Source organism: Xiphias gladius, chromosome 18 (genome assembly GCF_016859285.1).
Source record: "Xiphias gladius isolate SHS-SW01 ecotype Sanya breed wild chromosome 18, ASM1685928v1, whole genome shotgun sequence".
Classification (NCBI taxonomy): Eukaryota; Metazoa; Chordata; class Actinopteri; order Istiophoriformes; family Xiphiidae; genus Xiphias; species Xiphias gladius.
In genome coordinates, this window is record NC_053417.1 from 2916385 (window position 1) to 2939712 (window position 23328).

General features: G+C 42.7%; 2 protein-coding genes across 11 annotated transcripts in view; one reads left to right on the forward strand and one right to left on the reverse strand.

The window, feature by feature from the left end:
- Positions 1–6732: 6732 nt before the first annotated feature.
- On the forward strand, positions 6733–14972 carry LOC120803544 (protein-L-isoaspartate O-methyltransferase domain-containing protein 2). 4 transcript variants are annotated; one of them, XM_040152083.1, is made up of 7 exons: positions 6733–6873; positions 8593–8753; positions 8932–9082; positions 10703–10805; positions 10895–11066; positions 11908–12031; positions 12179–14972. In XM_040152083.1, the coding sequence occupies exons 2-7, from the start codon at positions 8598–8600 to the stop codon at positions 12739–12741; spliced, it is 1269 nt and encodes a 422-aa protein (XP_040008017.1). In that variant the 5' UTR covers positions 6733–6873; positions 8593–8597; the 3' UTR covers positions 12742–14972. The 4 variants fall into 4 exon arrangements, with proteins under 4 accessions (XP_040008017.1, XP_040008020.1, XP_040008018.1 ...); XM_040152086.1 differs by lacking the exon at positions 6733–6873 and adding an exon at positions 6905–6927 and having other exon boundaries at positions 8597–8753; XM_040152084.1 differs by lacking the exon at positions 6733–6873 and adding an exon at positions 7433–7772.
- Positions 14973–18710: 3738 nt separating this feature from the next.
- kif3b (kinesin family member 3B) overlaps positions 18711–23328 on the reverse strand; it is a 13525-nt gene continuing 8907 nt past the window's right edge. For all 7 annotated transcript variants that reach the window (XM_040152075.1, XM_040152078.1, XM_040152080.1 and 4 more), the window contains exons 4-9: positions 22384–22506; positions 21845–21963; positions 21106–21222; positions 19878–19983; positions 19442–19653; positions 18711–19229 (exon numbers count right to left, since the gene is read on the reverse strand). In XM_040152075.1, coding sequence (XP_040008009.1) covers positions 19124–19229; positions 19442–19653; positions 19878–19983; positions 21106–21222; positions 21845–21963; positions 22384–22506 — 783 coding nt within the window. In that variant the 3' untranslated portion in view covers positions 18711–19123. The remainder of the gene's footprint in view (positions 19230–19441; positions 19654–19877; positions 19984–21105; positions 21223–21844; positions 21964–22383; positions 22507–23328) is intronic.

The window sequence follows — 23328 nt, forward strand, 5'->3', positions numbered from 1 at the left end:
TGAGGAAAAAAAGAAAGTATGTATTTATTATTTATTTAATATGAAAGAAATTGACTGATATGGCTGTATATTTATTTTGTTATTTATGTGCGTGATGTGACGGTTGAGTCTGAGTAGTCTTAAAGATCCACTGCTAATATTTAAATAAAGAAACAAAACCAATACAAATACTGTTTGATTACTTAGGCTTATACCTAGACATACCAGCAGCTGATTGTAAAGACAAAAAATACCCCAACAAAAGCAATCACTGTTCCGTTGCTATCTGGTCTCTGTGTGTTTGCTTTTGTCAGGTGAAAGAAAACCGAGTAAAGTTAAAAAAAACAAACAAACAAAAAAAACCAAATACAGACGAAAAAACAAACAAACAAACATAGAGTTCAAAAATGTTACCTCTCCCAAGCGCTTTGTAGCGGCCACCACTGGCTCATCCAACACCTCTGTAATGTACCATGGATGCTTAAGTAATGCTTTTTGATTTTTTTTTTTTCTTATTTATTATTTTCATCAGTACAGTGGTACATATATAGAGCTCTATTCCAGCAGTGTTTTAGGCTGGATGTATGGGTCTAAAACACACACACACACACACACACACACACACACACACACACACACACACACACACACACACACACACACACACACACACACACAATGACATATCCAACCCTAGAGGAAACTGTAGGATGGCCTCCTTTGACAAAACTTCTATCAGATAAACATACACACCCTTGTAGCCTTACTCTAGATTTTAATTTTTTGATGCACAAAGTGCCACTGAAAAAAAGAGAACTCACTTTCTTTCCTGATTCTTCGCATTTCTGCAATGTAACAATGTCTGGTCCCAGGAAGACCACGGCATCAAGAGAGTGGTGATTGTTTCAGATGCCTTTATTTCTCTGCCAAGATGGCCATAAGTACACTATATATACATTCTGTATAAATAGATTTTAAAGATGCTATATATATGAATATAAACATACATATATTTTTCCAGTGTAATTGTTGACTTGCTCTTCTTCTCTTGTATTACCTTATCAAAGGATCACTAGTTGTCTAGAAGAGATGTGAGGGGTGTTATCAATAGGAGGCAGTTACACCTTATTGAATATCACTAAGACCTGCTCAACTGTGGCTTTAAACATACCATTCAGTCAAGCTAAAGGCAAAGTAGGCACTGCTGATGAAAACAGTACAATACTTTGGAAGTGTTTTCGTAGGTTTCCTTTTTTCCTTTCCTTTATTCGTCTGTCCTTGATCCAGAAATGTCAGAAACATCTACTGTATGTTGTACTACTGAATCTGAGAAATGACTGTCAATTTGAAACTAGATGGTTGGCTCTTTGTTCCTAAGTGTCATGTGAGTTCATGTATATTACAAAAAAAAAAAAAAAAAAGATGATGCCTCTGAATTATGTTCTGCACATAGTTTTGGCAACGTTGTGCAGTTATTGTATTGTTACTGGTAAGGCCTGCTCGCTATGAGCCCATTCTCTCTAATGTTGAAAAAAGCAAGTAGGAGACTTTAGTGTAACCTGCCTTTGAGTGATCTGTCGCAGCTACTGTGGTGTACAGTATGATACCCTTGTGTAACGCTGATGTCAAAGGCATGTTGTAAATGTGCTTTTAGCCAATGTAGAATGAAACTCCTTTGTGCACTTTCTAACTGTTGAAAATGCCAGCATTTGAGTCTTGACTTGGGAGAACCCCAGGAGATCACAGGCAATAGCAAGTATTCACCCCCACTGGAGGGCGCATTACAAAGCATTGTCACACCCGTTTGTTGCTGTTCATATAGAGAACAACCTGTATGTTATTTCAGATAGAGACATCTCTTTGATTCAGGGGGCTCAAAGCTCGGAAATGTAGAAAAAGGAAGTGGTCCTTTCTTTTCCAAACAAAAACCAAAAGAGACTGACAGGAAGCAGAGTTTGGTTCTCAGGTGACCGGGGGAGAGCTGCTAAAGCAGAACAGAGCAATGCCATAGGTCAGCCAGTCAGCTGAGGCTAGAGGCAATAGCAGCGGCTGGATCCAGGCCGGGTGTGAAATGAGATGAGTGTGTGGGAGTGGGAAATTGATTTGCCAGGCTACACAATCTCCCCCTTGTTTAAGGAGGAGGTGTTTGTTGCATAAATATGTGTCTATCACTCAAAAGAATGTCAAAGATTTTTATGACTTTAACCCCCCCCCCCCCATGTCTTGTATAACCTTTCCTCAGGAGAGATAGTTTTGATGCATTTGGTAAACAAAGTAGCATATCCTTCCTCTCTTGAAATGCACGAGAATACTACCAGAGAGTGTTAAGACTGTGAATACTCTCCTAAACTTATTTGATATGGCATGACCCCTTTTAAACTGCTTGATGAAATTGTCTACTGAGGTATGTAAATGAATAACACTGCGGCCATGAAAGCACTGCATTTTCAAAAAGTGTCAGCTGAGAAAGCAAATGCAGCCTACGGTTAATTCTGCGCCCACTCACTGTACATTTTCTTATTTACATAAAAGTACTGAGTGATGGAGTGAGGAGCTTTATTATTCTAAATAGCAAAGAAAATTAAAAAATAAACAGGGCCAGTTTCCCTGAAGCGCCTGGAATGGAAATGAATTCAACATGATGACACTTTCAGGGAAACCAGTCCAGACCAAAATCCGGTTGTGCATTTAAGAGGGGGGAGGCACACTTCTGCATCCTGGTTTCATGTTAGGTTCAGATGTGAAGAGCAGAGCGGTCACACTTTGACTCATAAGAGAGAGATTTCAAGTTGAGTGGCACTTTTCATCAAGCTGAGCAAAACCAAAAGCCCCCCCCTATCCCCCACCCCACCCCCCTCCCTGCTGTAGTTACAAGCTGTGTGGTCTTATCATGTGTGCCTTTCTCACTCCACTCATTTCAAGATATGGTATGTTTACACTTGGTAAAACTGGTTCAATTACTGCTGAAAACATTTGGTCTGGATATTACATCTCTTAGCTAATACTTTTAGGGACGTTGGGGGGGAGGTATTATGTATAGGGAAATAAAACAAATCTGTCTTTTACATGCAAGAAGAGGCCGCTTTTTGACAGAGATACAAAACAACAAGCTTTCGTTAGGCTAAAGAAACTGTGATCTCACTCTGTCGATTCAGGTGCCAAACTGCATGGACTGTTTCTGTGAAGGAATCTGAAGAACATCATCACCATCATCCCTAGATAATGCATCAGTGTGCAGGGCATTATTTTGAAACAAGTGGAAGTCTCTGTACATATTTGTATTAAGACAAAACAGTGTTATTGTTGTTGTATTGAAGACAAGTAAAAAATGGTTTAAAAAAAAAAAGAATAGTTTGTGACAAAGAAAAAAAAATCCACAGCCAAGGGTTGTCCTGCTAGCACATTTTTACAGAGATGAGCTATTTTTACTGGTGATTTTCTAGGCATTGATATTGATATCCTTTTAAGAAAGTACAAAACTTCCAAAATTACAAGCACTTCCACAACGATAGATTGTATGGTAATTTTTGTTACTTTTGTAGATGTGGTTGTTCCTTTGCTACTGCACCATTTTGTAAAGTGGGACAGGCCTTGGCTGTGTGTCCTCGGGGTCTCATGTTTTTTTTTTTTTTTTTTTGTTTGTTTGTTTGTTTGGGAAGTAAAACACTGTAGATGGGCCGAATTTGTGACTGTGTGTTTGTGTACTTGTGTACATGTTCCCCTGTTCCTGTGTCAGTGTTATAAACCAGAGAAGTGATGTCAGTTATTGTGGGGGTATGAACCATTTTAAATGTTCTCTATGAAAAACACAAATAAAGAATCATAGACAAGAATGACTCTGTCATATCTGTGTGTTGTGTGTGTATTTGCAAATTTTACTGCATATATTTTTCAAAGTGGGGAAATTTTGGCTGGTCTCCACTAGGAAGGGCTCTTTTAGAGTTAAAATTTGTTTTTAAGATTAAAGTTAGACTTAGGTTTAGGGTTAGGGTGGGCTTAGCCATTTAGTTGTGATGGGTAAGGTTAGGGTCAGAGACTAGGGAAGGCATTATGTCATTGAAGGTCCTCATAAGTATAGCCAGACGTGTGTGTGTGTGTGTGTGTGTGTGTGTGTGTGTGTGTGTGTGTGTGTGTGTGTGTGTGTGTGTGTGTGTGTTTCTGTGTAAGAGACAGAAGTTATTAATTGAACATTGCCATAATAGCAGGGCTTGTGAATAGGCAAAGTGAGGTATAGGGGTATGATATGCACTGACACACAGCATGCTTGGCCAAGCATTCAGATAACACGCACTGCGTTCATGACTGGTGAACAAAATGGGGGACTTCAATGTGCTGCTAACCCGTAGTTACATGTAGTTCTCATGCTGAGCTGCACTGACACCTGGTGGAGCATTTAGTGAACATACATGTTGTGTAAACTCACTAACAAGGAGAGTGTTGATCACAGAGCTTGTCTTTCTGCAGCCGCTGACAGTTTTTCCCCGTTGCTTTGCAACAGTCCTGGAACGTAAATCACAATTCTCCAAAGATGCGAAATTGTCAGATCCATAGCATGCAAAACGATTGAACCAAATGTCACATGCATGTTTTCAGGTTATCTGTCTGTGTCATTAGAATAATTGACAACATATGAATCTTCGATTTGTAACTCGCTGATGGGCCCGGGCAAAAATGGGATGCTATGCCATTATTAATCTACCTGTTCCCCACACTTCTGTGCAATTTGTGCAGTTTTTCTATGCTGGAATACCACTTGGCCACAGGTTGACACATTCATTCAGGAATATGTAACATATAGGCAGAAAACTGAAACAATGACGGCCTTGAAATTAAAGTATGACCCAGGAACCCTCTTTAAGACAGGGCCTCAAGCTCAAGTAATACAGCAGGACCCACCTTAAAGGTGCTATATGTAAGTTTTTGCTATTGCTACATAGCCACCTTTAGCATTGACAGCTGTTCACTTGCCAAGAGCTTCAACCTTCATTTTGTTTCCAAGGGGTTAGAATCTGCCCTCTGAGCAGCGCCACTTCTTCATCCTCTCATTTTGGAATGAGGGCAAACTGGACACTGCGGTGACTCACCATTGAAACGTGGTATTATGAGATGGGCCGGGCCGGGGCTAGCTGGTTAGCATGCTAACCCCAGTAGAAGAAAAGAAGCGATAGAGCACAGAGTTTAAGACTGGCATTGCTTTCCACCGCTGGAGATGGCTCCTGGCAAGTAAAGGAATGAAGTTTGATGACAAGCTCGCAACATTTCTACTACACTCGTAAGTAAATGCCTGTCGATGCTAATGTTTGCTATGTAGTGACAGCAAACATATTTAGCACCTTCAAGGTCCCTGACAACTGATGTCATGTTTTAGTGGTGCATATGCCGAGATTTTTAATTATCAGGAGCAAGCCAACGTCACAGCAGAGATGTGGGGGGGTTGCATCGTGACAAAATATTTTTGTGTGAGGGCAAATATCACATTTAATGCTGTGACAGACAGGATTGTTTGGGTAGTCAGTTCAGTGTCGGGTGGGTTGTAAATAGTTCCTACTTAACGTGAATTGAGAGTTGAGTGTTGAGACATTTGTTTTTACTGTACCTTAATTTTCTTATGTCTGTGTTACATTGCAGTTACTATACATATAAGGTTCTTACTTTGTATAAGGGACACACTGTACACGGACACAGAGGAACCTGTGAATAGACCGTAACTGTAAACAGTGGTGTTTGTATGACATGAGTTATCTCGATTAGCCGTAGAGCATATTTAACTTTATTACTGGGTTACTTTTTATAAGTTTCAATGAGAAATGACATAAATAAACACTTTTGCTGTGACCCCCCTTTGCCTTTAAAACTGCACCTGGTCCTCTCAGGGCACATGCGCACAGTTTTTCACGGCACTCTGCAGGTAGGTTGTTCCGGGCATCTTGGAGAACTGGCCACAGTTCTTCTGTCTCCTCATGTAATCCCAAGCTGACTCTATGATGCTGAGATCAGGGCTCTGCGTGGGCCAGGCCATCTGTTGCAGGACCCCTTTTTCTTCTTGTCTCTAAGGATAGTTCTTTATGACTCTGGCCGTATGTTTGAGCTCATTGTCCTGCTGCAGAATAAAATTTCGGACCGATCAGATGCCTCCCTGGTGCTATTGTGTGATGGAGAAGAATCTAAGCATCTGAAGCGCTAAAACTTTTGCACAGTGCATTTTTTTTTTCTGCAGGCGACCCTTCAGATTTAATGTGCAATCCAGTGTGGGGGGTCCTGACCCCCAGAGTGGAAAACATTGTGAGAAACGCTTTCCGGTGTATTCAAGTGTCCCAATAAGTCGTGACTGTGTGACAGTATCACTTACGCCTGTGCGTTTACAACTGTGACATATCAAGATGTCTTCATTGGAGACGGGGCTGATAGTGGGCCACAGACATTGGTCAGAGGCCTACTGACCAAGGGGAGGCCCATTAGAGCAACGCGGCAACTACCGAAGCGTATTCAGTTACACCACTGACTAAAGACCGTTTAAAGTTGGAAACGGCTTCCGGTCTGGTGTCAACCACAGCTCCATAAAGACACACAAACCTGACGAAAGACTAATATTGACTGTTATAAATGAAGCCATTCCGTCGCTCAGAGAGCTGAAATATTCCTCTACATATGCGATCTCCGCTGGTTTGGGGCCACATCTGGACCGTTCCGGTCTCACTGCCCCGAGCGCTGCCGAATGTAGGCCATCCTCCTCCGGCCGTCACTGTGCGTAAAGATTACGTCTGACGTCAGAGCGTCAGCTGGCCGAATGTTTACATCCAGCAGTTGTGTTTGTGGCTGAGCCGCTCAACAACAAAAGGCTGAACGCAAGGAAACCCGCCTAAAACAGAGAACGCCAGTCGGCCTTTCCGCAAGGTACAGCGTTAGCTTCCCCTGGGCTCGGGTGCGGAGGCACAGTGGAAGCTGCGGGTTTGTTTTTCACGGCACCACAAGTCAGCTGCTCTCCTCCTCGTCTCGATTTTTCCTCTCTTCCAGCGAGGGCGAGAGCGCAGTCCTCTCCGTGTGTGTTGGCCGCGCTTGCACGACAGTGTTGCCGCAGGCGCGACCTGACGCCGCCTCTGGTGTTTGTTTTTTTTTTTTTTGCGGGGCGGCGGTTGGGGAACGGGAGCTTGCATTGCGGGCTTTCCTCGAAATTCGGATCACCTGAGTGGCGCAAACGAGCAGCCGCGCCGCCACGCAAAGGCGGCGGATGTATGCGGGGGGGGCTGGAGTCACTGGTGTAAACGAGAACGGGTGTAAACGAGAGAACCGATGCGGTAGCTCATTCGGTGAAAGAGCGGGCGGATTGCGAAGCTCGGACGGCAAGTGTGTGCAGGAAGTGTGTACCCCGCTAGCCTAGTGAACCACTTAAGTGTGTTACCGAAGGGCGGACAGTGCCCTCTTGAGGTCGCTCGTTCTGATAGCCGACAGAGGCAGCACATGCTTTTATTCGCAGGGGCAGCAGCAGCAGCAGCAGCAGCAGCTCACCCCCCTGAAAAGTGGGCATTCGTTTGATTCGGTGCCTGACAACGTCCCCTTCAGCTCAACCAAGTGCCATCAAAGGCAGGAGATCCAGAAATATTGACATGCACGTAGCTCTTTGTTCTTTTACAGCCTCATGACCATGGCTACGGCCACCATTTGGCAGGCGAGGGCAACCCTGTGATCTCTGTGCTTTGGCTCTGCCCCCCCGGTGTTGTTTTTATCGCTGCTCTGAACCACGGCCACGGCAGCGCCCGCACCTACAGCCGGGGCCCTGCTGCCAGAAGCTTCACGTAAGGCCCTCGGACGGCGGTTGGGTCAGGCGGTATTTTTGCGCACCGGGGTCTTCGAAGAGCGTTGCGACGGAGACGTTTGGGAGTCAGGAACCTGCCGTCAAGTCGGACAAGAGGTTCATGCAAGGCGTGCAGATTTTTAAGTTATCACTAAAGGACAGGCTTATTCGTGAATATGAGAGTTGAAGGAGCCGCGTGGACGGTTTTGGGCCGCAACAAGCAGTCGTTTTCAGTCTGCTGAATACTTTTAGTCAATCAACGTCTTCGTATGTTTTTTTTTTTTTGTACAACAAACAGTTCAAAGCCCAAAGATATTTAATTTACGAGGAAAAATGGTACCTCCTCACACTCGAGAAACTTGGACCAGTGAATGCTCGGCGTACTATCATTTGACAGATGGATCGATAGTTTCAGATCCAGTTCATGATGAAGGTTCCGCTCTCCGCTTTTTTTTTTGTTTTTGATATTGCTCATGAAAGAACATGACCCAGTATGATTTTAAAGACTTTGATTTTAGGTGCTGTGAAGAATGCACAAGTATAAAGTCTCTCAACCCAAAAGAAACAGAAAAGCGACTGGGGGGGAAAAAACTGAAGAAAAAATAAAAGCCAACCCAGCAACTCAGAGTAAAATACTGTATTCATGGGGCTTCTCTCAACAGAGGGACGTGTCTTTTTTGTAGACCCCCCCCCCCCAATCCTGGTGACAGTGGATGATACGGTTTGGGGTTGCGACGATGCCCGCCGCACGCCCCTTCCTCGGTAGATCACGTCCCGGTTGTCATTTAGGATCGCCAACCGCTTGCCTCTCTCTGTTCTAGTCAGGATGGGTGGAGCCGTGAGTGCCGGCGAGGACAACGACGACCTGATTGACAACCTGAAGGAGGCCTACTACATCCGCTCGGACCTGGTGGAGCGGGCCTTTCGAGCCATCGACAGGGCTGACTACTACCTGGACGAATACCGGGACAACGCCTACAAGGTGAGCAAAATGACAGGGCTGTGGAATCGCCTGAGGGGGGGGCAGGATTGAAGTGTTTGAGGCAGACCCCTGGTGTCTGCAGGTTATGTATCACATGTGTAAGGGCACAGTCGTAGCGAGTTCGATTGGCTGAAAAGAGTTTTGGGCGCGTGAAGGAAGCTTATACTATTCTTGTCAGGACTTGGCGTGGCGGCACGGGAACATCCACCTGTCCGCTCCATGTATCTACTCGGAGGTGATGGAGGCTCTGGACCTCCACCCTGGCCTCTCCTTCCTCAACCTTGGCAGTGGGACCGGCTACCTCAGCACCATGGTCGGCCTCATACTAGGTATGTGGTTAAATGCAGCAGTTCAACACGTAACCCCCCCCCGCCGAATAGCCTAAGTTGTGGGGTATGTAAACATGAAGTATGGTGATGGTATGGAATCAGTTAGTTAGCTATGGGCTACAACGTAAGCCCCGTGATATGGACATATGTTTGCTTACATTTAGTCAAAGTGGCACCATTAAAAAATATGCTGAATTAGCTTTTAGCTGCCGCTGTTTCTCATAACCTCCGCTCATGCAGTGTCTTTGCCCCGCGTCTCTTCCCCCCTGCGTTCCCGTCAAACTTTGCCCATGCGCCCCCCTCACAGTCCGGAAGCCTCCGCTCTCGTCTCCCACTACACGGAGGTTACAGGTACCCAAGCGGTGCACTGGAAGATACCAGCTCGGATTCTATCGAGTGACCATGAGGAATTATTCCAGCTCTTCGGTACTGACGGCCAATGTCATACTAAGAAACGGCTCCACTAGGCGATCGCTGAAAAACCATACGCTTCGTCAACAGGCCTGGATGTGATGTACTTTTCCTTGAGAGAAGAAAGTAAAGAAAAAAAGACGACATGTTTTCATTAAATGCGTTGTTTTTTTGTTTTTTTGTTTTTAAATTTTGCCAAGATACAATTCCAAAGTGCTTGAAGTATTTCACGGTCTGTCATAGCTTCCACCGAGCAGCAGTCCTCACAGCCCAGTTGATTTGCCAGTAGTTCTATGATTATTGCCAATACTGAGGCGGACCCCGCAATCTAGTTCCCGGCAGTCAACTCGAGAGTGATGCCGCCGCCACAGCCGCCATCTTCATCTCGCCATCCAGCTATAGGCTCTGCGTCTACCTTTCCCTGACACCAAATGTCAACGCTGTGCTTATTCTACATTCACATAATAATTTATTCCACATGCGTTGGCTGATTGAACTCGGATTAAATCAATAATATGCATCCATCAGCTGTTTCCATGGTTAATACAGTGACTTTCCAGGCACTCACCATTATAATAAATGAAGCTCTGGGAACATCCAGTCGACACTTGTTAGCAGAGCTGAAAGCATGAAGTTGCGATATGGACACGACAATTCTCAGATGTACTCTGGGGCGCCACAGGGTCATTTTATGTTTTGTTCCAAACTCCACTGGCAGAGAGGCTAACGCTGGGGTGATGTGCTGCCTGCGCTTGGGGTTTGTAGAAGACTGGTGGCAGCATTTTGAATCATCTGCAGATGAGCGACAGCTGGCCGGATGAGGCAAGAGTGGAATGAATTGCAGTATCCTGAGTTGACTTCTCAGCACTTTCAAATATAAGATGTAACTGGAATATAGAAGTATTCTCTTAATCTGAAAAAAACATGATTCTACAAGTTTATTGATATAAATAGAAAAATCCAGAGAGCCTGCAGCTTGTCACCAGCTACGCTGTCCACATTTAAAGAAGTACGATTAAGGTGGATTGATGTTCTGACTGGCCTATATTAATGCAGGTTAAGTCCCAGTGCTTCACATCTTTAGCAAGACTAAGAGCATAATCACACCCAGCATACTCTGGGCTTGGTGTTGGGCCTAACATCGTCATGGCATTACAAACAGACGTAAATGTGGTTCATGTACAACTGTGAACTGTGCTGTGTTCACAGGACCATTTGGAGTCAACCATGGCATAGAGTTACACGCAGATGTGATCCAGTACGCCTACCAGAAGCTCGACTCCTTCATCAAAACCAGCGACAGCTTTGACAAGTAGGTCTCCAAAACTTGTCCGTGACATTTTACGTTTTTTTTCCCCTCGTGCGTACAGTGTTTTCCATAGCTCCTGTGTCTCGCCTCAGGTTTGAGTTCTGTGAGCCATCCTTTGTTGTGGGTAACTGCCTGGAGATTCCTCCAGAGAGCCGTCAGTATGACAGGGTGTACTGTGGGGCTGGGGTGCAGAAGGAGCACGAGGATTACATGAAGAACCTGCTCAAGGTGGGGGGCATCCTGGTGATGCCTCTTGAGGAAAAGGTTGGTGTTTTCCTCAAGTAACTCGGGGTGGTTTAACGCCCCTTATTTAGCAGTTAAAAGCAGTACACAAACATTTAATGACTGTTTCTAACATACTGCAATGTAGTTGTACGCAAATTTAGTGTTAATGTGTGTCAAAAATTATAACTCTTCCTGTGGGCAAGTGGAGGCTGCTGTATAAACAGATAATGAATGACAGTATAGGATGTACAGCTGTAATAATATGAAATACGTCTTCATAGGAGAAAGCATAATGCTGATAAGTACTGTACATTGACAAACACTAGACCCTTAAGGGTCTATGTCCTTATACCTTCTTAAAACCACATTATAGTGTGTTATAGACCATTTATTGAGTGTTTATGGAATGCTAAATAAAGTAATGTGTTACAGCATAATCTTTTATGACTGTCATCTTCCTGTCCATATTTATTCGTTTAGTTCTGTGTTTTTAATGAGTGTCTGGGAATGTTAGTAGCGTATTGGCTTTGATAGTAACTTATATACTGTAATTGTCATATTGTGTGGTTAGCACCTTGTAAGTCTGGAATTAGTCAACTACTTTGTGGAAGACAGAATTGAAACATGGATGATTTGCACCATTAAAAAAAACCTAGTTTTCTTGCTCATAATCGCTGAATATCTTATCTGAAGTGATTCTTGTGGGATTGATTGAGTCATTGGAGCACATTATACACACACTGATAGAACTAGAAACGACTAGAAATGCAAAGCAGCTTTTTGAAGTGACTGAATTAAATCAACCGAGAAAACACTACTACACACACAAAAGGTTCAGAGAAGAAATAGCTGTGGTTTCATCCCGCTGTATTTTCTGCAGTTGACCAAGATCACCCGCACCGGGCCGAACAGTTGGGAGACCAAAAAGATCATCTCTGTGTCCTTTGCTCCTTTGGTGCTTCCTAAACACAGCACGAATGGCAAACCCAAGACTGTCCCACTGCGTGAGTCTCATTCCGAGCTTTATTGAAAGTAAAAAATGAAAACTAAATTTGAATATCATATCGTATACATCAAATTATTCACCTTTGTTGTATTCTCCCCGCTGTTCTTCTTACTACCTGGTTTTCGCATGGTTCTGAATTTTGCAGCCAAGTATGAGGTGCGGACGTTACAGGAGCTGGCTCGTATCTGCATCCGCCACACCCTCAGAGTGACCACGGATAGAGGAGACAGCCAATCCCGTGGCCGAGGTTCCTCTTTCAGCGTGGGCAGGGGTCTGGCAGTGGCCGGGCTCCATAAGTACGGCCCTCGCTTCAAACGCCGACGCGTCCACCGGCGCCACTGCAACGCCCTCGTCCTGGCCACGCATCAGGGGATGGCCAGCAGTGGTATCGGCTCCGGTCGTCTGGACAGCAACAACAACCAGGGAGGGAGAGCGGTGGACGAGGAGGAGGCAGGAGAGAGGGAAGCGAGGCGGCAGATGAGAGGAAACAGGAGGATGGGGAGAGGAGCGGTAGGGGTGGTGGAAGAGGAGGAGGCGGTGGAGGAAGAGGATGAAGAGGAGGAGCAGGAGGAGGAGGAGGAGGAGGAGAAGGAGACCGGGGAGCTGCTCCGACCCCAGCCGGCGGTGAACCTCCTGAGAGAGAGGATACTGGGCCTGCCGCTGCCGGAGCCTCTGAAGATGTACCTGCTGTTCTACAGAGAGAAATGAGCCCGGAGCTGAGAGCAAGCACCCAGCAGGGGCTGAAGCTCGGTTACGACCCCACCACCACCTTTACAAGGCAGGAAAAACATGCCACCTACCTTACTGACCCCCCCCCCACACACGCTCCACCATGGTTCTCTTTCCCTCTCTGACCTGTCCTCATCCTCTCCATCATCCATTCTCTTTCCTACTCCCTCTTTTTTTTGCTCTGCCTCCCACTGTTCTTTACTTGATTTGTTTCCTGACACTGTAAAGAGTCAGTTCAATCGGTCCAGTGGAGGGGGGAGGGAGAGTTACGCTACTCTGGGAATAGAAACAGTTCACGCCAATGTTTCAAACAACCAAACAGCCGCTGATGTAAACTTTGTCTCTCCTTTGAGGTGCAAAGAAATCGATTTTTGTTACATGATAGGTACACCGTTTGTTAATTTGCTCCGCAGCTCTGTATAACTAATCTCCAAATCAAGCATTGGCTTAAAACAGCTAAACAGCCCACAGTTGCCTGAGTATCCAGTTTATAAAAGGCAACTTAGGAGGAGCTACATCATTATTTAGTCCAAAGTAGTGGACTAGATATTGCAACAGAGTTCAAACCCTGTAGCAACGAACAGAGAGAGTAGCTTCCCCAGAGACCAGAAGGCACGGGCTTTTACCAGCTCTGTACTCTCCACTAATTACAGCTGCGCCCCCTAGTTAGGGAGTTTATGTTGATTGTACAAGCCAAGCGGAGGCTGGTTTGTCCACATAAGGTGGTGCGTGTAATATCACATAATGAGGCTGGCCTAATTTTTGAAAGGGAAGACTTGGGTTCACTCAGGCTCAACTTTGTGAGTGATGAAAATGTGCTTTTAAAGATTCAATGATGTGAGAAGTATATTTTCTATTTTGCTATATCATACCTAATGATATTGTAGCTACAGCTAGTGACCAAGCTGGTGTTGCAGTTGTGACTATTTCCACTGATTTCCAAACAAACGGGGAGCTTTGCCTTGAGCCCTCAGCCCCTTAGATAATTCACGTTGAGTGATCTGCTTTTCTAAGGCCAAGGGTTGGCCATTGTTTCAAGCAGTTTGGGAGACTAGTTGATTTAATAGAAGCTTGAGTTTTCCCTTTTTCTATGCATATGTTTCATTGTATGAGTTTCAGTCTGTCTTTCGTCTCCTGACTTTGTTGTACGGAGATGAAACTGATCTATATCCTTACATGTATCCAAAGGACAGTCTCACTGTTTTTCTCTACATCCCACTGTGGTCTCTTAACCAAAAGAGAATGTCCATAAAAGATGGCATACTTACTAATATTCCAATTTACATAAATAAACCAGCATGTTTAAAAAAACATAACTGTTTTTTACGATTGACAGTGTGCAGGTTTTCTCTCACCGTACTCTCACGTTTTTTTTTCTCGTAGTATCTTGATTTTTGGAATTTTATGAGACTTGAAGTGGTGTGTACATATGAAAGTGTTGTATCTTTTGTTTTGTGAATCATAACAACATGAAGATACTCTGACAAGTAGTAGAAGTATCTTTTAATAACTTTTTCTCTGGTAGTTTCTAGTGCAATGGGGCATTATTCCTTTGTACCTTTTGCTTTTGTACCAAAATTTCTGCTCCCCTCTGTGCCAAACTTAAGTTGCATGGACTAAATTCTCGAGGAAACAGCAGATCAACAGTAAGTCACTCATGTGAAGAAAAAAAGCTGACAATTTGTCGGTGTTTTATCATTTCAAAAACTGATCCACTGCTTGTGGTTGTTTATGTATTTGTTTTTTATCATGTAAGGCCTTAGAATTCTCCCATTTGAAAGTTTGTATCTGAAGAATGTCTGTGTTGAATAGCAAAGTGATCCTCGCACAAGGCAGTACAGAAGCACCCTGTATCAGTACAGTACAGTTCATTGGATAAATTACGGACGCGACCACAATAATGAGGAATATCCAACACTGAATGGGAGGTTTGAGTCCAACAAGCAGGACATTACTGGGCCAGGAGCCTCTTGTCCCTCCTGATTCCGGTTGCTCTACCTTTTCTACTGCTGCTGGATCTACCTTTGAGTACTGTATGTAGACCATTCCTTTGTTCAACATGGGTATCATTCATGTTTGGTTGTTGTGCAGTTGTGATTCTTTGCTGAATGTAAATGATCATGGTGGGGTTTTTTTCACACTTAACATGAAGTTTTGGTGAGAATGACTTGTTTTTAAAATTGAGCTGTATTATTGACTGCTGTTAATAAAGTCCATTATATAAAAGAAAGTCCAGGTGGACATGAAATTATTTGATTGGTGAAGATGGAGCTGTGGTTTTCAGTATCAATGCCTTAAGAATATCTTGGCTTCTTAACACAGAAAAGTACCTCTGAACCTTTAAGCCTCTGGAGATTAAAGGCTTTTTCTGCCCCATGCTGGCAACAGCCGTGGCTGGAGGCATTATGTTTTCCGTCCGTCCCATTCTTGTGAATGCAGTATCGCTGGAATGCCGTAAGAGAATTTCTTCAAATTTGGCACAGGTCAATGTGACGAATTCATACGCTAATTAAGTCAAAATTTAACACCAAATTTAAGTGTCTTAATAGGATAAAATGATGAAGTGATGACATTTTATATCCAAAAGGTCAAAGGTTAGCTTCATTGTGACATTATAATATTCTTCACAAACACATCTGTGGCCATTATTCAACACTAAAACGCAGGAACAGGAGGGGAGATTGTGACCATGTTTCCTGCAACTTGACTGGTTGGCGGAGGCATACAATTGCGGCGCGGTTTTGTTAAATCCTCATTTTGGTGTGAAAGCTGAATATGAGGAAGAGAGCATCTTCAGGGGCAGTTAACTAGCCCTTACTGGGAGATCATAGGGAGTGTAATCAACAAGTCAGTCAAAACTAGTAGGTCTCTCCTCTGGGGGATGAAAACAGGCTGAAGTTCCCTCGTGTCTAAAGTTTGGCCTCAGGGACGAGTTCGACCTCCTCTGGCTTCTTACACAGGGTCAAAGGGATTGACAAGCTGTCTGAGAGGACTAGTTCAGAAATCCAGTGCAGTACAGTGCAGACTAGACCCAAAATCCAGTTTTGGGTCTAGCATACTTCAACCAAGTGCTGAGATGGCTTCATCTGCTTAAGATAAGGGTTAATCTAATCACACATCATTCTTAAATATCCCCAAAGACACAGGACACACTACATCTTGTTATCATTGAATCGTCTTTAATAATCAAAAGAAACTAAACAAGTAAAAGACTTAGCCAGCCACAGACAGAAGTGCACCAGCATAATCGTCATTTGGCTATAAAAACGATACCATCACATATAAACTGGTCACAAAAGTCTTAGATTTGGAGTTTGGATCCAGTGATGTATCTATGGGATACAGATGCAAAGGTATTCAATTAAATTAAGACATTCACATTTTGCTTACCAAATTCCTATGATTGATGGATACTTACACAACCAAACATATTACTCAAGCGTGCTAACATCATGCGGCAGGTATACAACATTGCATTGTTAGTTACGACAATCAGGCCTTATTCTAAATATTATGTGTGTTTATGAAGTTAAATGAACAGTCAATGTGTAAATACACAACTGTGACATGAATCAACACTTGACTCACGTTTTCATCTGTGGTGAACTCATCGACCAAAGCATTTTTAAGTGTATACACACAAAAAAAAGCCTGTACCTTGCTGAATACAAAAGAACACATATTACATGTATCACGCAAAAATAAAATTTCAACATTTAAATTACAAAGCTCAAAAAATAAAAAGACAATCTATTTTAAAGAAAAAGAAAATGAATAAAAAATTATATCTACATCTGTGTATAAAAAATGAAAGATTAAAATAAGTTAGATTTTTTTTCAATATGGAAACCCATGTTTGTAATCATTTTTTGATGTTTTTTTTTTTTTTTTAACAGCTGGAAAAGTGACTGAGGATTGCCTATCAGTAAGTCTATATTCACTGTTAAATATCTAACTACATAACGTTTGCAGGCATGGGCCAAACAGCAAGAGAGTCTTTAGTTTTAAGTACTTTCAACTTTTAACAACTGAGATGGGCTTGATGATAATGCCTCATAAACAATCAACTGTACATATCAAGTATTTGAAAGGATTTCATTTGCCATTTGACCCAGGCCCCTCAAAAAGTCACAGTGGGTTTTAAAACCCTACACAGTAGCAGCGAGTGGACAGCATACCCCTCACAGTTAAGAGTATGGGGAACAGAGAGCAGCAGAGAGGCCGGCTGAACCATGGAGGTTAAAACTGCATATTATTCATCGGTAGGCATTCAAATGGAATGGTTTGTGTATTCAGATCCATTCAAGTCCATAGTGTTTCGACCGAGTTTTGTGGCACCACCACAGTACTGTGAAAAGCTCAACACTCACCTGGGGTTTTAGTGTTCTGTTAGACCAATCAGTTGTTTTCCACTAAGACCAAAACAATCGTAGACGGGGTAAAAAAATAAAAAAATAAAAAAAGGCAAACACACCACCCTTCGTCTTGCTTCCCTTCCTGTGGCCCTTAGTCAGAAAACTGGGGGTGGTTGAATGCTGTGTCCAAATGCTCTGCCCCCTACATCCAATGAGTGCACACCATTCTGACAGGAATGTGCGGACCATGCTCTAAATAATTCCCTGATGCCAGAATGAATGAGTAGATGAAGTGATAAAAGACACTGGCTGAGAAGAATATGTGTGCACACTTTAAATGAAGGAGCAGAGACTGAGGGCACAGGTTAAGGCACCTAGGAACCCTGATGAATCTGAGGCACAGAATCAGAGGATGGTAACTCTGAAGTGACCCAGGGTGTGCTTAGCACTGATCTCCTGCTAGGATGTCTGGTGACCAACTGCAGCGCCATTCAACCTAGAATGGTGTGTAAATGTGTTGAGCTCTCTCCCATCGTTCCCCAACTCTCTCTCATGTGCCCCAGGAAGAACAGCATCTACTGATTACAGCAACTTGTGACAGAGGCCAAGTGCATAGTATGCTTTACTTTCTGGCCTGTACATTTACAATCATACAGGGTTAAAGGAACAGTTTGATATTTTAGGAAATACCCTTATTTGTTATTCTAATGCAGCGGTTCTGAAACTGGGGGGCAGGCCTCCCTGGGCCTGTGGGCTATGAAAAATACACACACACACACACACACACACACAAACACAATTTTTATCAATCACTTTCAATAATTGATAAGAATTGTGTGTGTGCTCTACTGTCTGTACACTAAGTATGAAACCACAGCCAGCAGGTGATTACAGCATAGCTTAGCTTCCTGGAGCCTCACTGTTACCAAGACATTGCCAGGCAACCAGTGAAGACTGCCAAAACAACCTGATTACCTCTAACTTCATGTTTAGCATGAGGGTGGTTTAGATTTTCTCATTTAAAACTGTCTGCAACAAAGCAAGTAAGGATATTTCTCAAAATGCTGAACTATTCCTTGAAGACACAAAACAACACACACAGGAGATTAAAGCTCCACCCTAACATTATCAGAAGTCCAACCATGGAAAAAGACAGCGCAGTTTCACATAAACCAAAAAATTCAAATAATCAGAGAGTGACGTTAAAGACAGACACACACGCGCCCGCACGCACAGGTATGTGGCCAGACATACAACACACTGACAAACATTTACACACACAGTCTGTTAGCAACAAGTGGAGCAGAGCTGCCTTGTCCATGTGTCTTAATCTCCACCACACCCCGACAATGTCTACAGTTACGTTAAGAGAGAGAGGACTACGACACCCAACAGACAACACACATCAGGGAAGATATGAAGAGTAGTGCATTGAAGATACTGTGGTCCATAAAAGGTGGGTTCTAAGCCCACTTTCAATTTTTTCCTGTACATTAAGAACATTGTGATGTGTGTGTGTATACATACATTTATTTTATATATATATATATATATATATATATATATATATATATATATATATATATACACACACACACACACACACACACACACACACACACACACACACACACACATATATATATAAAAAGACATTGCTGGCATTCTGCCAGATGTTGGGGAAAGGTAATAGCAGTGTAGAGTGATGTGAGGCTTCATGCGTGGCTGCTGACCTGGTGTTGTGCTTACTCACACTCAGGATGAGGGGTTTCAAATCTCCAAATGAAGCGCATGACAACAGTTAATAGTGGTGTGGTTACAGGTAAAACCTACAAAGCAGCATTAGTATTAAAGTTTTCTCTATCATTTGCAGAATCCGAGATTCTGTAGTCTGGACAAAAAAAACACAACTTTGACAAAACCGAACTCATTCTCTCAAAGTTGAGTCCCAAAGTGGAAAGGTGCACAAGAGAGGTTGGGGGTAGTGATAGTAGTGGCAGAAGTTGTCACTTGGGCACCAGGCCACGGGATTGTGGATAAAGAGGAGAACTTGGACTGGAGGAGCTGAAAGGAGAGGTTGGGGTGCTCAACTTCTTGCCTGTTCTTGGTCGACTGAGTGATAGAAAGCAATGACAGATGGTTAAACAGATTGTTCGGAATGACAGCAAAAGTTATGAACCTAGATATTCTGAGATTTAATTTACATTTTTGTGATTTCTTTGTTTCCTGACCAAATCCAAATAATGCAAGCTCCAGCCTAACTACAGTATAAGCCGCTTAATAGTGAATATAAAGTACAGTGCTACAGATGCAGTTTGCCTTACCCAGACTTTGGTTTCTTGAGGCTGCTGCTGGCGCTGGTTGGTGGGGTTGGTCCCAAGCTGCTGTGAAAGCCTGAGGCATCTACCTGGATCTCATCCTCATCCCTAAGAGCATCCTCCAGAGCTGCCGCCACCTTTGGGGCGATAACCGGCTCCTGATATTCTTTAGTGGTCCGTGCTGGCAGGTCCATATCCAGTATCAGGATGTTTTCAGCCTGGAGGGGTGGCAAAATATTGCATACTAACATTGGCACAACTGGGAAAATGTTTTATATGACACTATAATAAATATTATACACACATACACACACACAAACAGTATGAAGACGAGGAATGCAGCATCACTGTCTTGGTGTTTTATGTGCAGAGACAACTCACTGTGAGGTTTCTGTGTGAATACATTTATCAGTGAAAAAGGTGAAAAGAAAGTGCAGCTTACTTTGTATCTCATGTCAGGCTTCATCATCATGGCCATGCGAGCATGGTGACAAAGAGGCCTCCTGTAGCCCACTGCAGACAAAGGCCTGGTCATCATCTGATGTTCACTGAAGCAGACACACAGAGAGTGAGACAGTGTATGCAACATCATGGGAAAACTTGCTGTTTGACCCCCGTCTCAATGTATTATACAATAAAGCAACCAAGTATTCTATCATTATAGAAAAACTAACACGTACACTGTACTAATTATTCTAAAAAAACTTTAAACTCAAACTCAACCTTCTTCTGGCTTGAAAATGTAACCGGTAGTAACAAAACTGTGTCCACCCAAAAAGACTAACAAAGATTTCAAGGAAGTCTGACCTGCCGGGTCAATGATCCTCTTAGATGTGAATATCAGGTTTTATAGTGAATACAGAATACTCACAATACATCAAGAAAGATGTGCAGGTATGTTTACAGCCCAAAAAGTAGGGATACACTGACCTGACTTTTTGTCCTGCGATACCAATTCTGACTCAGGCTACTGGCTGACACAGATCACTGATCTGATACCAGTGACCTTAAAGAAAAAGTGTTGCCTGTTTTCCTTCATAAAAAATTGTTAAACATGCAAGGAAAACCATTTTTTCTGATTTAAATCGACCTCCTGGGAAAAAGTGAACAAAATTCCTAAATCTTGATTTACAAAACCTACACGGAGTAAATCTTTGGAAAAGTTAGATAATTGCAAATGTCATTGTTAATGTTCCTGCTTTCACATTTAACTGTGATTATTTTGAAGCACATGTAGGAAATGGCATAGTATTAGCACGTTAACAAATCATTAATTTGCCACAGCCAATGTATACGCCACCTTTGGCCAATACCTGATTGGTTATTATACTGGGTATCCCTACAAAAAAAATCAAATGCAATTTGCATTGTACCCCATAGCTACACCTCTATACACAACTCTACCCGCAAGCACAGAACAACCCTATGAATCATAGAACAATTAGTTCTGGTTTGTTTCCCCTAGTGATCCTCATCTATTAAATATCTATATTACAATGAAAAATACTACAGCTACAGATCATAACACACTGCACCTGTAAACAGTGAATTTAAACATGTAAACATTTCATTAACTTTACAAGGTATTAATTTATGTTTTAAAAATTACATGTGAACCCAAACCTGAGCACTTCCAATCACAATGTACAAAAAAATATTCTTTAACTTACTCCTCTATACGTGTAATAGGCTTCATTTTCCAGTACTCATCCTCCTCATCAATGAAAGCTCTGTTGACAATTTTGTTCTTCTCCTCTAAAGGAATGAAGTTCTCAATAATCAGATGCCTGAAAGACAAACAGACAAACAATTAGACAGAGACATTAACAGATAGGCAAGCAAGCAGAGAATGAGAGCAAGACAGAAAAGATCAGATTTGACTGAATAAATATAAACACAAAGAAAGACAAACATATCCATTCAGTCTTGTGACTCTTGCCCTGCTGTGTGTTATTAATTTCACTCGGAGGTCTGCTCGTTTGAGGCCGTTTTTTAGAAATAATATACCTAATTCATTTCATATTAATGAATAATTACACATACATATATTAAAGAAAAATCAGGCTGAACAGAACTAGGGTCTGACTAGATTGTAAGTACAGTACAACTTGAAAATCATTTTCTCCTTCTTATACAATATTTAAGCATTATGTTAGCATTTAAAATCAAGTCTGTGAGTATAAAGTGCATGGATACTAGTCTATTTTCAGACATATAGGTGAAAAACCATTAATAATTCCGTAGTGTTAAGTTTGAGGTCTGACAAGAAACAGGATGAAATCAGATGCAGTTTGGAGATTGTTACAGTATATGTTCCCTCCTTGATCAGGAAGGATGGTGTTCATACTAGATATAATATTGATCAATGTTTTGCTGCCAGGCCAACAGTATGATATGCAGGCTCCATACTTGAGTTTGAGGTCCCTGGTGAGTTCGTTCTGAGTCTGTTCCAGCTCCTGGCGCTCTTTGATGTGTGCCTCTTGGATGTCATGGATTTCTGCCTTCACTGCCTGCAGCTTGGCAAACAGCTAAAGGGCAGAGAAGGAGAGAGGACACCAGGGTTACCATGATGAAAAGGACGTTTAGAATAGTCAGGCTTAGAATTTGGCTTAGACACCTGGCTGTCATTAGGAATAATGGAATATCCAAATCCACCAACAAAGCCAATAATGTATTCTTACCTGATTTAAAATAGCACCTGACTTACTTACTTGCAAGGCATTTTATTACCAGACATATAAATCCTCACAAGCAATGCACATCAGACTTCCGAAATTAAACAGTCACACTGACCCATGCTTTTTCAAGTATTGTATTTTTATGTACACAGAATATTTATTGATTACAATAGCCAGGACTGGAAATGCATGCATAAAAGCAGTGTCCTGTGCTGGTGTGGATGGAGGACAGGAGGGACAGCCATTAACTAAACCAGTCAAGGTTGCTACCTTTTTCAACTTTTTGGTTTTGATGTCAACCTCTTGCTGCAGGGAACTGTATGTCTCCTTCAGCTCCAGAGTCTCCTCATCACGACTCTCCATCTGCTGCTGCATCTCTCGCTCTCGCCGTTTCTGGAAACACATACACACACAACAGTATACATTTAAAATTTTAAACGGCAGTGCTCTGTGTGTGATCAGGCTACACAGAAGACACTGATTGAAAGGGAGATTGTCGCGTAGTACACAATTTCACAGTCAGTCAAGTAAGGGATAGCAGACAGCAAAATAGTCAATGTCAAAAAATAATGCCATACAAAGGGACTACTAGCACTGTCCACTATGACAATATAAATCATGTGAAAAAAGAAAAACACCTATCGTTTCATATTATGCTCTACTGTTTATTTTGTTGTGTTGCAAATCCCACTCTTTAAGGCAATATTTTTCATCATTTGGACAGTTCTTCCCCATGGCAAGGATGAAGGCAGGACATTTGCATCAAGGCAACACAAACAAACACCGAGGACAGTGAATGTGACAGAGAACAGGGTAATTCCGAACAGGAGGAGGACTCTGACCGGCCAAGACAAGACGAGGAGCTCGTACATTAAAGAGGGGCTACTTCTGTTGTATTGACATGGTTCGGGTATGAAAAGTCTGACACAGACCAGAAAACTGTACTTTGCAAATTATACCGCAGACCGGTCTCCACAAGATTCAAACACCACTAACCTCTTTTACCATCTATGCAAGAATCATGTCAAACAGTGGAGAGAGAGTTTACGGATGAGATCCTCAAACGTACAGTCGAGTGCTCAAAGCAAACCCCAGACTCAGATGTTGCAAGAGGCTTTTGCTTGTGGCAAACCATATGGCATCACAAAAATGGAAGGAAATAACAGTTACACCTGCAAATACATGGCCCCAATTTACACGGTCCAGAAGAGGTAT

Bases quoted from the DNA above. Each gene is read 5' to 3' on its own strand.
- LOC120803544 (XM_040152083.1), top strand. From the start codon at position 8,598: ATGGGTGGAGCCGTGAGTGCCGGCGAGGACAACGACGACCTGATTGAC. The intron at 10,806-10,894 runs GTAGGTCTCCAA...GTCTCGCCTCAG, and splicing joins ACCAGCGACAGCTTTGACAA to GTTTGAGTTCTGTGAGCCAT. The intron at 12,032-12,178 runs GTGAGTCTCATT...TGAATTTTGCAG, and splicing joins ACCCAAGACTGTCCCACTGC to CCAAGTATGAGGTGCGGACG.